This window comes from Symphalangus syndactylus, chromosome 14, assembly GCF_028878055.3.
Source record: "Symphalangus syndactylus isolate Jambi chromosome 14, NHGRI_mSymSyn1-v2.1_pri, whole genome shotgun sequence".
Taxonomy (NCBI): Eukaryota; Metazoa; Chordata; class Mammalia; order Primates; family Hylobatidae; genus Symphalangus; species Symphalangus syndactylus.
Window position 1 is genome coordinate 41,302,608 of NC_072436.2, and position 15,910 is coordinate 41,318,517.

At 41.5% G+C, this 15,910-nt stretch overlaps 1 protein-coding gene across 5 annotated transcripts in view; it reads left to right on the forward strand.

Moving 5' to 3' along the window:
* Nucleotides 1–11,137: 11,137 nt before the first annotated feature.
* The window catches only part of ZC3H8 (zinc finger CCCH-type containing 8), a 45,700-nt gene continuing 40,927 nt past the window's right edge, over nt 11,138–15,910 (forward strand). For 3 of the 5 annotated variants that reach the window (XR_008650982.2, XM_055243347.2, XM_055243348.2), the window contains exon 1: nt 11,138–11,351. Coding sequence is in view for 2 of the 5 variants with exons in the window: in XM_055243347.2 (XP_055099322.1) it covers nt 11,278–11,351 (74 nt within the window). In the remaining 3 variants the exon portion in view is untranslated. Of the gene's footprint in view, nt 11,352–11,394; nt 11,514–12,269; nt 12,288–15,910 lie in introns of those variants that run through there. The other 2 variants (XM_055243349.2, XM_063616646.1) reach the window with 2 other exon arrangements.

The window sequence follows — 15,910 nt, forward strand, 5'->3', positions numbered from 1 at the left end:
TGATCCACCCGCCTCAGCCTCCCAAAGTGCTGGGATTGCAGGTGTGAGCCACTGCACCTGGCTTCAGTTCAAGATATTTTCTGATTTACTTCGTGAATCCTCCTTTGACTTATGGAATTTTTAGAGGTATGTTGTTTAATTTCCAAGTATTTGGAGGTTTTGTTGTTGTTGTTGTTATTTATTATTGATTTCTTATTCAATTCCATTATGGTTAACAAATATACTCTCTATTATTTCAATACTATTACATTTGTTAAAGTTTATTTTATAACCCAGTTTATGGTTTATCTTGGTGAATTTTCCGTGTGCTTTGTATATTTGTGCATACCTATTTAGGACTGTTATGACTTTATGGTGAATCTGCCTTTTTGTAATTACACAACATCTATATTTATCTCTGCTAATTTTTTACTGTAAGGTCCACTTTGTTTGATATTAATACAATCACTTTGGCTTTCTTTGGTTTAGTGTTTCTTAGTATGTATTCTACCAACCTTTACTTTTAACCTGTCCATATCATGTTTAAAGTGAGTTTCTTTCCAGGGGTGGTGGCTCACACCTGTAATCCCAGCACTTTGGGAGGCTGAGGTGGAAGGATCAATTGAGCTTAGGAGTTCGAGACCAGGCTGGCTAATATGGTGAAACCTCATCTCTACTAAAAATACCAAAATTAGCCGGGCATGGTGGAGTGCACCTGTAATCCCAGCTACTCAGGAGGCTGAAGCAGGAGAATCCCTTGAACTTGAGAGGTGGAGGTTGCAGTGAGCTGAAATTGTGCCACTGCACTCCAGCCTGGGTGACAAGAGCGAAACTCCATCTCAAATAAATACATAAATAAATAAATAAGTAAATAAAATAAAATAAAATGAGTTTCTTGTAGAGAACACACAGCTAGATCATATTTATCCATTCTGACAATCTCTTTGTTTTATTTGGTAAATTTATCCCACTTGCATCCAATGTACTTATTAATATGTTTGATTTTGAGTCTATCTTTAACATTTTTTCTATTCATTCTCTTATTGCTCTTCTATTTTTTTCTTTTCTGCTTTAACATTTTGGGATATTCTATATTTGATTTACTTATTGTGTCTTTGAATATTCATTGAGTTTTTAATTTTAGTTTTTATATTTTTCAGTTCTCAAAATTCCATTTGGTTCTTTATGTCTTCTCTTTTTTTACTGAGATGCTCTACTTTTTCCATTTGTTTCAAGGGCATTTAGTGTAGCATTTTTATAAAAAGCTGTTTCAAAGTCTGTCAGATAATTCCAACATATAAGTCATCACGGCTTTGGCATTTGTTGATTGTCTTTTCCCAGGCAATTTGAGATTTTCCTGGTTCTTTGTATGCCAAATAAGTTTGAATTGTATCCTGGAGATTCTGAATAATAATATGCTATAAAACCTCTGGATCTTAGTTAAATCTTATGCAGAATGTTTATGTTTTTGTTTTTATAGGTAATAGATCCGGTTAGGTTCAGGCCTCGATTTCTAACACACTGCGATTCCAGTGCCTGTTCAACTGAATGCCTTTGCAATGCTACTTGAATCTTAGATCTGCACTACCAGGGACCAGTCAAGACATGGATGAATTATGTCTATTCAACTCTCAAAAGTCTTTGGCATGCCAGTTAGGATCAGATCCATGCATGCGCAACTGTATGGTAAGCCTGGGGGTTCAGAAATTTATGATGTCATTTTTCTAGGCCCCTTCTTCATTATGGTCTTCTAGAAATTTTTCAGGTCCCTGAAGCTTTATTTTTTGGTTGTCCAACCAGAAAGCTTGAGCTTCAGTTACCCCCACTTCTGCATACATTTGCAATTGTACCTATGTCTGGGCTTAGTGGCAGGAGGACCACAGAAAAAAGAAAATTAAAAACTTAACACTACTTCAGTGGTACTTTGAATTGTCATCTTCTTCACCAATCTGCATGCTTTAATTACTTTCTAGAGTCTTCAAACAATTCCATGCATCCTATCTAGGTAAACCTATATTCAGGGGATATAATGTGCTTTTACTATGTTACCTAGAACCAGAAATCCCATCATATATAAACTTTAACTACCAAATACCTTAGTAATATTGTTCTATTCACTAAATATTTACTTAGAATGATCAGTTTCTTCATTCTCCATTTTTTTCTTGTAACTCAAACCTTTCACCTGAGATTTGCTGCTATCAAATTCATTCTTTCTAATTTCTAAATTTATTCAGAATCTCCTAAATAATTTGCTCATAGTGACCTCTCTGTTTTTGTTTTCCTAAATATATCTTATAGCTCACCTCCATTTTTGAATAATATTGTTTCAAGGTATAGAATTCTAGTTCCTAAGTTTTATTTTCTTTCAATTTATTGAAGATATAATTTTATTGTCTTCTGCATTCCCTTGTTGCTGCTGTGAAGACAGCTGGCAGTCTAATTGTCATTATTCTGAAGGTAAACTTTTAAAACTTTTCTGTGGCTATTTTACATATTTTCTCTGCTTTTCTGTAGTTTCAGTATGGTGTGTCTTAGTATGGATTTCTTTTGATTATCCTGCCTAGTATTTGTTTAATGTCTTGATCTGTAAATTGGTGAGTTTCAACAATCTGGAAAAGTCTGTCTTTTCTTTTTTTTCTTTCTTTTTCTTTTTCTTTCTTTTTTTTTTTTTTTTTTTTTTTTTTTTTGAGACAGAGTCTCACTCTGTCACCCAGGCTGGAGTACAGTGGCACAATCTCAGCTCACTGCAACCTCCACCTCCTGGGTTCAAGCAATTCTCCTGCCTCAGCCTCCCAAGTAGCTGGGATTACAGGTGTGGGCCACCAAGCCTGGCTATTGTGTATTTTTAGTAGAGACAGGGTTTCACGATGTTGGCCAGGCTGGTCTTGAACTCCTGATCTCAAGAGATCCACCCGACTCGGCCTCCCAAAGTGCTGGGAATACAGACGTGAACCACTACATCCAGCCAGCCTTTTCTTTTCAAATATGTCCTCCTCCTCTTTCTTTTTTTCTTCTGTTCTTATTATTAGTTATATGTTAGACATTTAAATCTATTACATATGTTTTTATAATAATCTGTTTTGTAACTTCCCTTTTTTGGGTGGCAGTCTCTCTATGATGTACTCTGGATAATTTCTTCTGACTTATCTTCCAGTTCACTAATTTTCTTTTAAATCCTGTCTACTCTATTAAAGCCATCTTATTACTCAAAGTCTAATTGGATAATCAGAATCACTAGAAGATAAATAAATAGATAGATGACAGATGATAGCTAGCTAGATTTACAGAGATTTGACCTCATGCAATTGTGGGAGCCGTTTAAAACAGTCTGTAAAGCTCTTGTCTGATATTGGAGCTTCAGAGCTGCAAGATGGGGCCAGGCACAGTGGCTTATGCCTATAATCCCAGTACTTTGGGAGGGTGAGGTAGGAGGATTGCTGAGGCCAGGAGTTTGAAACCAGTCTGGGCAACACAGTGAGAATCCATGGGAGTGCAGTGAGCTATAATTGTGCCACTGATGGAGCAAGACCTTGTCTAAAAAACTTTTAGACCTGCAAGGCACATATTCAGGAAGGGAAGTTGGATGTAAAGTGGGAGAGAATGAGGACAATCTAGAATCCCTGAGCATAAACCCAGAACCTGTATTAGTCTCTTAGTCTGCTCTACTTTAATGATGTAGGTGTTGTGCAGGAGACTCTTGAGCCCTTTATCATGGAACTAAAGACATGCTTGGCCCAGAATTTAGAAAATCTGAAGGAGGATCTGGGATGAGTTATATCAGGTCTTGTTGTTGTCCCATATCAACAAGGTAAACCAGTAAACAACAATGTGCATGAGTTGCAATAGCATCTTCTGCCCTTTCACTGACCTCCTGAATGTAAAAAGCAATATGGCTACTGTTTTACTTCCACCACCCAAATTTTATGCAAAATCTATCTTGTGGTCCACCCTAACTAGAAATATGCAGGATAAGAATCCTGGAAAACATGGGTTAGCCTACCTAAGATGACATGTTACAAAATCACCAAGTATACACTAAGATGACATATTACAAAATCATCAAGTATACACTTATTTTTTTTTGAGACAGAGTCTTGCTCTGTCACCAGGCTGGAGTGCAGTAGCGCGATCTCGGCTCACTGCAACCTCTGCCTCCCAGGTTCAAGGGATTCCCCTGCCTCAGCTTCTTGAGTAGCTGGGACTACAGGAGCCTGCCACCATGCCTGGCTAATTTTTTGTATTTCAGCAGAGATGGGGTTTCACCATGTTGGCCAGGATAGTCTCCATCTCCTGACCTCGTGATCTGCCCACCTCGGCCTCCCAAAGTGCTGGGATTACAGGCATGAGCCACTGCGCCTGGCCCAAGTATACACTTTTTAACTAGGTACCTATAAATATCTCTTTAACCCATATTTAGTTTTCAGATAAAAGCAATAGCAAAGTCATGCCTCTGCCTAACGTGATGCAACGATCCCCCATTCCACCAAAAACATGCTACCCATTTTCCCAAGAAAGGATAAAAAGTCCCTTTTTCACTTCTGGGTGATGTTCATTCTTCTTTGAATTCTTCTTTTAGCTCAGTCACATGCCTCCTTTTATATCCTATAACTTAAATAGAGATATAAAGTTAACTACTATTAACGTATTTTGTGTTAGATGGTAGGGGAATAGTAGAAGGGAAAATTTTAAATATATGTTGTGTGTGTCTATCTGTGTGTAATTCCACACACGTATTTCCACAAATTTATATCAAATTAAGAATGATATATTCATGAATATTGCAATCATTTTTGCTACTGGTCATGTAGTTGGGAAGCAGCATCATTCGTCTGGGGTAATTCCTTAGGTTCATTGTCTCATGCCAAGGAAATCGAGGATGCAGACACACAAGGACTGAGTTTAAGAGCAGAAGTTTAATAGGTGAAAGAAAGAGAAAAGCTGCCTGGTGCAGAGGAAGGGGTCCCCCAACATTTCCAGGTTCAGGGAGAGATGTGGGTGGTTTTATAGATGAGTTTGAGGAGCTGGTATCTGATTTACATAGAGTGCAAAGGATTGGTCGGACCAGGTGCGCCATTTACATGGTGCTTGAAGAAGCTAGCAACCCCGCCCTAATCTTTTATTATGCAGATAGGTTTGCTACCTGGCTGGTGCCATGTTGCCTGTTCCCTGACTGTACATGTGGTGACAAAGAAAAGGGAAGGTGGAGCCTCCATGTTGGATATGCCTGGCTCCTAGGTAGCCCTTTTCTATTGGCACAGCTGCCGGCATTTACCTCTGCAAGGTTCTAGCTTGCTTTTCTATGTGTGCTGCTTGATTTTTCAGGCTGCTCTTTGTTAGAAATGATTTTGAAGCTGCTTTTTTATTAAAAGGGAAACCTTACTGAGGACTCTCTTACCCTCACTAACAGCCTAAACAATTTCTTTTAAGCTCCTGTATCAGTTGCAGCTTATATTTGTACAACTACCTTCTGCTCCTACCCTTTGCCATGTTCTCTTTCCCAAGCTGGTCTTGACTCCTTGCTGGGTGTGAGGCAGGAGAATAGGGTCTGGAGGCAGGGAACTTAAGGCCAATTCGTGCTGAATCAAGGAAAAACACCAAGGTCTGGGGGCAGGGAATCTGAGGCCAATTCATGCTGACTTCCCAAAGCTGGATCAAAAGGAAAACACCTGGGTCTGGGGGAAGGGATCCTAAGGCCAATTACTGTAAATATCCTAAAGCTGAACCAAAAGGAACTCCCCCCCCATCTCCTCACACCAGAGTAGCAAAGGATCAAAGGCTACTCTCCCTACAACTCTCCCCCATCTACCACATCTCAGATGGAAAAGGAAAGTGTCCTGGATTGGCCGAGGGCCTGGCAGGGACCATCGCTTCATCTACATAGGGCGCCAATTCACCTCAGCCTTTAATTAGCCAGAGACCAAATCCTTCATCTATAGGCACCTCAAAAGGAGTACTTAAAACCCAGAAAACTTTGCAACTGGGCCCTTGAGCTGCTTGCTCTGGCCCATTCCCACCCTGTGGAGTGCTTTCTCGCTTTAATACATTCCTGCTTTTGCTGCTTCGTCCCTGTGTTTCATTCCTTTGTTACTTTGTGCGTTTTGTCTAATTCTTTGTTGAAAATACGAAGGACCACCACAACTTACACTCAAGTGCTCTCCTTCCGATAATAGGTGGGTAACCCAAACCTTCATGCCTGAAGGGTTTGGGGCACTTTCAGTGCTGCCTGTGGTGGTGGTGTTTTCTATTAGCTTTAATCATAGAGCATAGGATTACTTAGTCTCCCGCCCAGGAAATCAGCTGCATCCTAGACATACTCTTCCTTAACTGTATTCTGTAGTCAGGATAACTTGATAGTTAGGATTAATCACCCCCGCCAATACAGTAAGCCCCTTCTTTACCTGTTAATGCACTGGCATGAGGAGCCTAAGGTGGCCAAACGGCAGTCTCAACGTCAAGTTTAATGGACTCATTGTCATGCCCCTTGATGCAAACATTCCTACTTTTGGGATTAACTGTACACCAGTGGTTCTCAAGTGAGGACGATTTTGCTCCCCACAGAGGACATTTGGTAATGTCTGGAGACATTTTGGGTTGCCACAACTGGGGAACAGCCGCTACTGACATCTAGCGGCAGAGGTCAGGGATGCTGCCAAGCTTCCTACAATGCGCAAGACTGTCCCCAATTATCCAGGCGGAAATGACAATAATGTTGAGGTTGAAAAAGTCTGCTCTAAACCAGCAGAGCCCAAAGTTGTGGAGATAGGAAGCAAACATTATTCTAGGGCATCACTAGGAATAATACAGAGAGGATCCATTCCCACGTGCAAGCCTTGATTCCCAGACCCCGAGTATACTGGCTATGGGAGAAACAGCACCACGTATTGGTGATTGCTTATTTATAGCACATACTCATAAGGTATTATATCTAGCTCATACTGTAACTGAGTTATCACAGGCCATTTCACCATTTTAACATGCCAGCTGCTTTTATTTTGGTAAAAGAAATATAATATAAAATTTGCCATTTCACTTTTTTTTTTTTTTTTTGAGACGGAGTCTCACTCTGTTGCCCAGGCTGGAGTGCAATGGCGCCATCTCGGCTCACTACAACCTCTGCCTCTCGGGTTTAAGCGATTCTCCTGCCTCAGCCTCCCGAGTAGCTGGGATTACAGGTGCCTGCCACCACGCCTGGCTAATTTTTGGATTGTTAGTAGAGACGGGGTTTCACCATGTTGGTCAGGCTGGTCTCGAACTCCTGACCTCAGATGAGTCACCTGCCTTGGCCTCCCAAAGTGCTGGGATTACAGGAGTGAGCAACTGTGTCTGACCAGCCATTTTAAGTGTATAATTCAGTGGCATTAGTTACATTCACATTGTTGTGCAACCATCACCATTTATGTATTTCCAAACTTTCCCATCACTCAAACAGAAATTCTGTCACTTTTAAGCAACAGTTCCCTGTTTCACCCTCTCTCAGTCCCTGGTAACCTGTAATCTACTGTCTGTCTCTATACAATTCCCTATTCTAGATATTTTGTATAAGTGGAATCATACAATATTTGTCCTTTGGTGCCTGGCTTATTTAACGTAGCATACTGTTTTCAAAGTTCAGCTAGGACACAAAATTCAGTTCTGACAGCATGTATCAGAGCATCATTCCTTTTTATGGATAAATAATATCCTATGTGTATATCACATTTTATTTATCCATTAATCAGTGGATGGACACTTGGTTTGTTTCTACGTTTTGGCTATTGTGAATAACGCTGCAATTAACATGAATGTACAAATATATGTTTCAGTCCCTGTTTTCAATTCTTCTGGGTATATACCTAGGAGTGGAATTGCTGGGTCATATGATAATTTTATGTTTAGGCCATCTGCTTTATAATAATAGGGAATTTCACTTATCTATTGCTATACAGGATAGCAAATTAGCCTAAAACTTTGTGGTTAAAAAAATAAACATTGATCTTCTTTATTATTATTATTATGTTTTGAGACAGAGTTTCACTCTTGTTGCCCAGGCTGGAGTGCAATGGCGTGATCTCGGCTCACTGCAAACTCTGCCTCCTGGGTTCAAGCGATTCTCGTGCCTCAGCCTCCCAAGTAACTGGGACTACAGGCATGTGCTACCACGCCCAGCTAATTTTGTATTTTTAGTAGAGACGGGGTTTCACCATGTTGGCCAGGCTGGTCTCAAACTCCTGACTTGAGGTGATCCACCTGCCTTAGCCTCCCAAAGTGCTGGGATTACAGGTGTGAACCACTACACCTGGCCCAACATTAATCTTCTTATATCCTCTGTGGGTCATGAATCTGCAAGCTACTTAGCTGGGTGGTTCTGTCCCACAGTTTCTCATGGGACTACTGTCAAGATGTCTTCTGGCTTGCTTAGTGCTGGGAGATCTGTTTCCAAGGTACCTCACCCATATGGCTGGCTCTCCACAGGCTGCCTGAGTGATTCATGACATGGTGACTGACTTCCCTTCATGCAGATGATTCAAGAGAATAAGGCAGAAACTACAATGTCTTCTTAGGACCTCAGAAATCATGCATCATCACTTTTGCCACATTGTATTTGTTAGAAATAAATCAGTAAATCCTATCCACATTAAAGAAGAGGGGACTAAATCTCCAACTTTTGCAGGGAGAAGTGTTAAGGAATTTTTTTAACACATTTTAATATGACCACACCATCCACTGATTTTTTTTTTTTTTTTTTTTTTTTTGAGACAGTCTCGCTCTGTCTCCCAGGCTGGAGTGCAGTGGCACGATTTCGGCTCACTGCAACCTCCGCCTCCCGAGTTCAAGCGATTCTCCTGCCTCAGACTCCCGAGTAGCTGGGACTACAGGCGCACACCACCCCGCCCAGCTAATTTTTGTATTTTTATTAGAGACAGGGTTTCACCATGTTGGCAGGATGGTCTCTATCTCTTGAACTCGTGATCCACCAGCCTTGGCTTCCCAAAGTGCTGGGATTACAGGCATGAGCCACCGCGCCTGGCCCCATCCACTGATTTTTAAAAATTTCAGTATTATATTTTTTATTTCTAGAAGTTCTACTTGGTTACTTCTCCCCAATTTCTCTATGACACTTTTTATAGTTGCTTTTTTATTAGTTAGATATTACTATATAGTAAACTACTTAAAAACTTAGTGGCTTAAAACAAGAACCATTTATTTAGCTCACAATTATGTGGGTTAGTAATTTGGACTGGGATCATCTGAGAGACTTCGGTTCTCTGCGGGACTCCATCATGTGTGTGCTCCGCTGTATGTTGCCTAGGAGGCTTTGCTTTTAGGGTTTTGCTAGCTGTTGACTGGGTGTTTTTGCTCTCCTCCGTTAGCCTTATCTTCCACATGCCTCTCCCTTATCGTCAGCAGGGTAGCCTGAGCTTATTGTCCTGAAGAAGGCAGGCATATAAGAGACAGCAGACACATACAAAGCCTCTTGGGGCCTTGGGTTGGTATTGGCAGGCCACCTCTGCATTCTACTAGCTAAGACAAGCCATTCTATCAGGCAAAGTCAACTCAGATTAAAGAGGAGGTGAAATAGATCCTACCTCTTTGTGGGAGGAGCTGCAAAGTCACATTGCGAAGGACATGGATACAGAGAAGGTTGGAGAATTTGGGGCCATTTTTGGCATCAATCTAACACAAACATATGTAGCCTTTTATATAGTCTTTGTCTGAAAATGCTAGTGTCTGATGCCTTTGCAGGTCAGATGTTTTAGCTGCTTTTTACCTACCAATCTAATTTTCATTTATGTCTGGTTATCTTTTGCTGTATGCTGGACGTTTTATATAAAAAAGTGTGTATGGTAACAATTTGAGTTCTATAATAATGCTTCCTGCTAAAGAGGGGGTAATTCTAGTTTTTATCTCCTTAATTCAATTTTTCCTCTCAATTTTTAGTAATGATTCATGTTCCATAGGTGATGGCCTATAATATAAACAACATGGGAAAGTAGAATTTCCCTGGGGAAGATGTCTGGCTTATAGTTCCCTTCACTAATCAGTAAAGGGATCCTGATTCATGCCAAGAATCAAACAATACCTTCACTTACAGAAGCAAGTCAGGTTCTCTATCACTGGCCCAACCTAGGGTTTGAGGCTTCCTTTCTACTAGTCCCTTAAATGGCATTACATTGAGCAAAACTGAGCAATTCCCTGTTCTGCAACAGCATGCTCTATTTTCTTGCCTTCATACAATTCTCTCTACTTGGAATGCCCACTTCATCTTTTCCTATGGAAATATCTCAAGACCCAGCTCAAATACTCCCTTATCAAGAAGCCTTCTCAACTGGATGCAATTTTTTCCCTCTTCTGAATCCTCTTAGTATTTGGTACTTTTTAATGGACTTTTCTGTCTTGAGGTTACTTGTGTATTCATTTTAATTCCCATTCAATTGTAGAGACCCTACAAGTTACATTACCTGACTACACATCTGTTTATTCATTTCAAAAATATGAATGGTAATAGAACATCTTTTACAGGGCTGTTGTGAGGATTAAGTTAGCTAACATATGAAACGCTATTTCTAAGGAATAGTAGTGGAGTGCTCAGATAAATGTTAGCTGTTACTACCATCTCTTAGAAATACTGTGATTTTGATGGAAGAGTTTTTACCAAGGTGAAAGCAGAATCCTAACAAGTCATTTTAAAAATTCTGCGCTGGGGCTGGGCGCTGTGGCTCATGCCTGTAATCCCAGCACTTTGGAAGGCTGGGGCGGGCGGATCACGAGCTCAAGAGATCGAGACCATCCTGGCCAACATGGTGAAATCCCTTCTCTACTAAAAATACAAAAATTAGCTGGGCGTGGTGGCGGACACCTGTAATCCTAGCTACTCAGGAGGCTGAAGCAGGAGACTTGCTTGAACCCGGGAGGCGGAGGTTGCAGTGAACCAAGATCACGCCACTGCACTCCAGCCTGGACGACAGAGCTAGACTCTGTCTTTAAATAAATAAATTAATTAATTAAATTAAATAAATAAACAAAATTCTACTATCTGAGGTGATGGACAAAAAAGCTTACGGAAGGGCAACCACCGCGGCGCCTGCGCAGAGCCGAGGCGAAGGAGGCAGGGAGAGAGCGGGCTTGCCCAGAGTCGCGGAAGGCGGCGCAGCGCATGTGCGGGGCGGATGGGGCTGCGCGGGGCGGAGCCTGTGGCCCTGGCCGGGCTCTGAGTCCGTCTAGTCGCGTCCGGGTTGTTACTCTCTCGGGTTGTCACTCTCTCGGGTTGTTACTCTGTAGCTTCCCGGCTCGCGAAAGGGAGGACCTGTCTGCGTCATGGATTTTGAGAATCTTTTCTCAAAACCCCCCAACCCGGCCCTCGGCAAAACGGCCACGGACTCTGACGAAAGGTGATCTCACATCTTTTCATCCTTTGAATGCAGGGGCTCAGCGGGACTCCGCCTCTTAGTTTCTTCTGGATTGGAGGCAGTCAGGGGCCACGTCCGGGCCGCGTCGCGAGGGCCCGTGGGGAGCACGTGGGCCCGCCGGGCGCCACCGTCTGACCTATAGAGGTCGTGCGGGGTCCGGGTGGGAGCAGAAGCTGAACACGGGGCTCAGGCGTAGGCCGCCACGGCCGGGGCTGTCGAGAGCCTGGGCGGGGGAGCGGGGTGGAGGCGAGAAGGCTCCGGGATGCGTCCCTTTCTCTGCACAGCAGCGGGTTAGGAGCCCGCCTCTGTGGCCCCGTAGCGTCTGTCTTTACCATCGTTGCCTGTTTCCACCAGAACGTAAATTCCCAAAGGACACTGATTTGACCTTTTTCACTGGCACATGCTAGGCTGTTTTCTGTAGAAAGGATGAAACCACAAGTTTATTAAAAGGTAAAGAATAGGGAATACTCTGCCATTAGTCCACTGATTTGCATGGAAAGACCCTAAAGACCACAAGAAAGCAACAGACATCATTTGGACTTAATATTTCCATTAGATTGGAAAAGCAAGTGAGACTCTTGGTCAAATGACCCTAATTTGTAGATTATATTTTTGGAGCAGTGTATAGTGATTTGAAATGCTAAAAACCACCATCTTTGTTCTTAAACCTACGTCTTTTATTTCCCTCAACTGAGATATGTTTCCAATTGTGATTGATTTTACCTCTCAATATTGCTCAGCTGTTCACTATCTCAAATTTTACCTTAACTGATCATCCAGAGCTTTACCTTGTGCTTTACATGAAATAAATCATTTAATCCTCAAAACAAACTTAAAGAGAAGATGATGCTCTCCTCGTTTTACAGATGGGAAAACTGAGGCACGGAGAGGCTAAATAACCTGCCGAGATTGCACAGTGTAAGTGGAAGAGCTATGTCCAGGATCCATGATTTTACCACCAAGCTTCTCATGCAAAATGACTAAAATAAAGGCCTATAATTGGAAAGAGACAAAGACACTAATTACTTGCAGATGATATAATTTACTAAGAAAAATAACTGGTACTAATTGATACATTAAAAAATACGTAAGAATTCATCACAAAAAAAGATAATAGCAACATGTAAAAATCCCAACAGCAGCTATCAGTTTCAAAGTGTATTGGACAAAAGCTCCATTCCCAAAAACTTGACTGCAATACATAAAAGACACTTGGAATTTTGCCAAAATGATGGGTGAAGGATGGTATGGAAGTATGGTGAGCTGTCCATATTATTTGCCCATTTTTCTCCTTTTTGGTCTTTTTCAAATTCTAGGATCTCTTATCTGCGAATACTTTACTCCCAATTGTCATTTGTCTTTGCCTATGGCATTATTTTTCAGTGTAAAAAGGAATGGGGATGTTATGGTTTTGTTTTATGCAGTCAAATGAATCAGTCTTTTCTCATATGGTTTCTGTTTTTTTTTCCGGGTAATTTGTGATGGGAATACTTCTCATTCATTCAAAAAATCGTATTGAGCACCTGCTACGGCCTTGGGGATATAGTAGTAAATGAAGAAGAGATGAAAATTTCTGTAGTAATGAATTTACATTATTAGGGGAAGGGGGAGACATACATAAATATATCATATTTTAGGTGGTACTAAATGCCCTGAGAAAATGAATGAAGGGTAAGGGGAAAATAAGTACTGGTGGGATGGCAGGGAGGGGTAGTTTTTTTGTTTTTGTTTTTTTTTGAGCAGAGTCTGGCTCTGTCCCCCAGGCTGGGGTACAGTGGCACGATCTCGGCTCACTGCAAGCTCTGCCTCCCAGGTTCACACCATTCTCCTGCCTCAGCCTCCCGAGTAGCTGGGACTACAGGCGCCCGCCACCACGCCCGACTAATTTTTTTGTATTTTTAGTAGAGACGGGGTTTCACCGTGTTAGCCAGGATGGTCTCGATCTTCTGACCTTGTGACCTGCCTGCCTCAGCCTCCCAAAGTTCTGGGATTACAGGCATGAGCCACCGCGCCCGGCCAGGAGGGTGTAGATATTTTAAGAAGGTAGATAAAGAAAGCCTCACTGATAACATTGGTAAGTTTTAAAAATCTGTGTAGGGACCTGAAGGAGGTGAGGGGGTTTCATAGTCTAGAGGGGTGGAGAGGAGTCTGTAAAGGTGCTCAGGGGGATTGAGCTTTGTGTGATTGGGTTAGGGGAGCAAAGTTGCCAGAAGGACAGCTGGGGTGGAGTAAGAGGGACTTGGAAGTCTGCGAGGTATTGGGGTAGGGTTAGGGGAGCCCAATCATGGAGGAACTGGTGGGTGCCAAAATAAGGACTTTGGCTTTTACTTTGAGACGAGACCATTGGAGGGTTTTTCAGCAGAGTGACATTTGAAATATTTTAGCAGGGTCATTCTAGTTGTGTTGCGAGTAGAATGTAAGGGTGCCAGAGCAGCTTGGATTGTTGTATTAGTGGCAAGAAGTGGTCAAACGTGGGTACGTTGAAGATAGAATAAAGTGGATTTCCTCAGAGATTGGATGGGGATGTGAGAGAGGAATCAAGATTGACTTTAAGGTTTTGGTAGGGATCTTGAGAGGGATGGCATTGCCGTTTTAGATAGCAAGAAGGATTAGGCTTCAGAGAGAAGAGCAAGAGTTCAGTGTTGGATGTTTTAAGATTACATATGTCTAGTAGATGTTCAGGTGGTTATGTTGACTAGGAAGTTAGCTCTGTTTGGTTTTAAGAAGAGGGGTTTGGGTTGGAGACTTGGATATTGAAATCAACTACGTACAGATGATATTCATAGTGATGATATAGAAAGGGATAGCCTGGAATGAGAATATAGATGAGAATATAGACAAAGAAGAGAAGAGGTGAGAACTAACTTTGAAAGCTGTGAAGATGAGGAACCAACAAAGGACACTGAGAAGTAGTAGCTGTGGAAAGAAGAAACTAGAAGAGTCCACTATCTCTGAAGCTAAGTAAAGAACATCTTTTACAGAGAAGAGGTGGTCAACTCTGTCCTATCCTGCTCATAGGTCTAATATGGGTGCTGAGTATTGCAGACCTTAACAGTGAAAGCAGACATCTATTTAGAATGGGCAGTGTTGAATAACAGTGTGATTGTAGGGCACATACTTGGGAGCTTTGCCTGCCTGCTGGGGCTCAGATCTCAGCTCCATGTATTAGCTCTGTGACAAGTTACATATCCTTTCTGTGACTGTTTTCTCATCCGTAAAGTGGGCTTTTAGTATGTATGTCATCACACTGTTGTTTGTGATAAGTGTTACATGTATGGAGCAGCATCTGGCACACAGTAAGCATCATTCAAGTGTTGGCTGATGCTGTTACTGCTATTGAGGTCATTATTGTCATTATTCCTCTGCCTAAGGAGAGGTTGCCTCCTACTCCATGAGATGATTCATTACTGGAAACTATAGCTATAAAGGTTCACAAGTATTGGGGTTTTTGGTTCTTGTAATGGTGGCTTCTGTAGCAGGCTCACAACTTAGTACCTCATCTGATGGATGTAACTCTGGAGCTCTGAGTCAGTGTAAACTGTTGAACTGGACAAAGCTGTAAAGCCTGAGCTCCTGTAACTTTGAAAGAACAGCCACAGAGCCACTGTTCACATTCTCCTTGTGCTGTCAGTGCTCTCCCTTTGTAACATGTTCTCTTGAGACAGGACACATTCCCCAATTCCTTGCCTTTATCTGGTGTGTAACTCATATTTTAATTCACAGCTTTTCCCAATCTTGTGTTCAGTAGTCACCACTTACTAAGACACTATTTTCTTCAGCTCCCTATATTTCTAGTATCAACCATTATTCAGATACATCTATACATTTTATTGGCTTCTTTGTTCACCAGTTTCTTATATTTCCCATCCCTCTTGGGTTCATATTTAGTTTTGCTGGAATATCCTCAAGTAATTGTCTCAGACTATTATATATATGCATGGTCAACTTCTCAGTCCTGTAAGTCTGAAAACAGTTTTTCTTTTTCATCTTTACACTTAAATGTGTTTGTCTCGCTCCTAATCTCAAAAGGCACTCTGCATTCTGCCTAAAATACCCTTCTCTCTCACATTCCTCTTTCCTCTTTTTTGGCTAACTCATAAGTATCATTTAGGCTCTGAATGCCTCTGATCCCCAAGTCTGGGTTGTGTTCCACGTATATGCCCCTATACTTACCATACCATATTGAAATAGCTTTATTTTTTTCTCCCAAGGAGATAGAAAGCTCTCAGAAGACAGTGACAGGGTCTGTATTTTTCATTGTTGTAGTCCAGGGCCTAAGGCCTGGAGCCTCGTACATGGTGGGTACTTAGTAGTTGTTGAATTAATGGAATGATGGATGAATGAATGATTTATGTAGCTGCTAATACTTGAACATTAAGGTTGTATAATCTAAAATTTTACAGGCTATTCATAAATATATATTGACATTTAGTGGTCATGATAATTTTGTACATTTTCTGGAGTATTTGGTGTAGAATTTGAATTTGTAATTTCTTTGAGGGTAAGTTGAAGACAAGCCAAAGCAGTGAATTATAACGCTG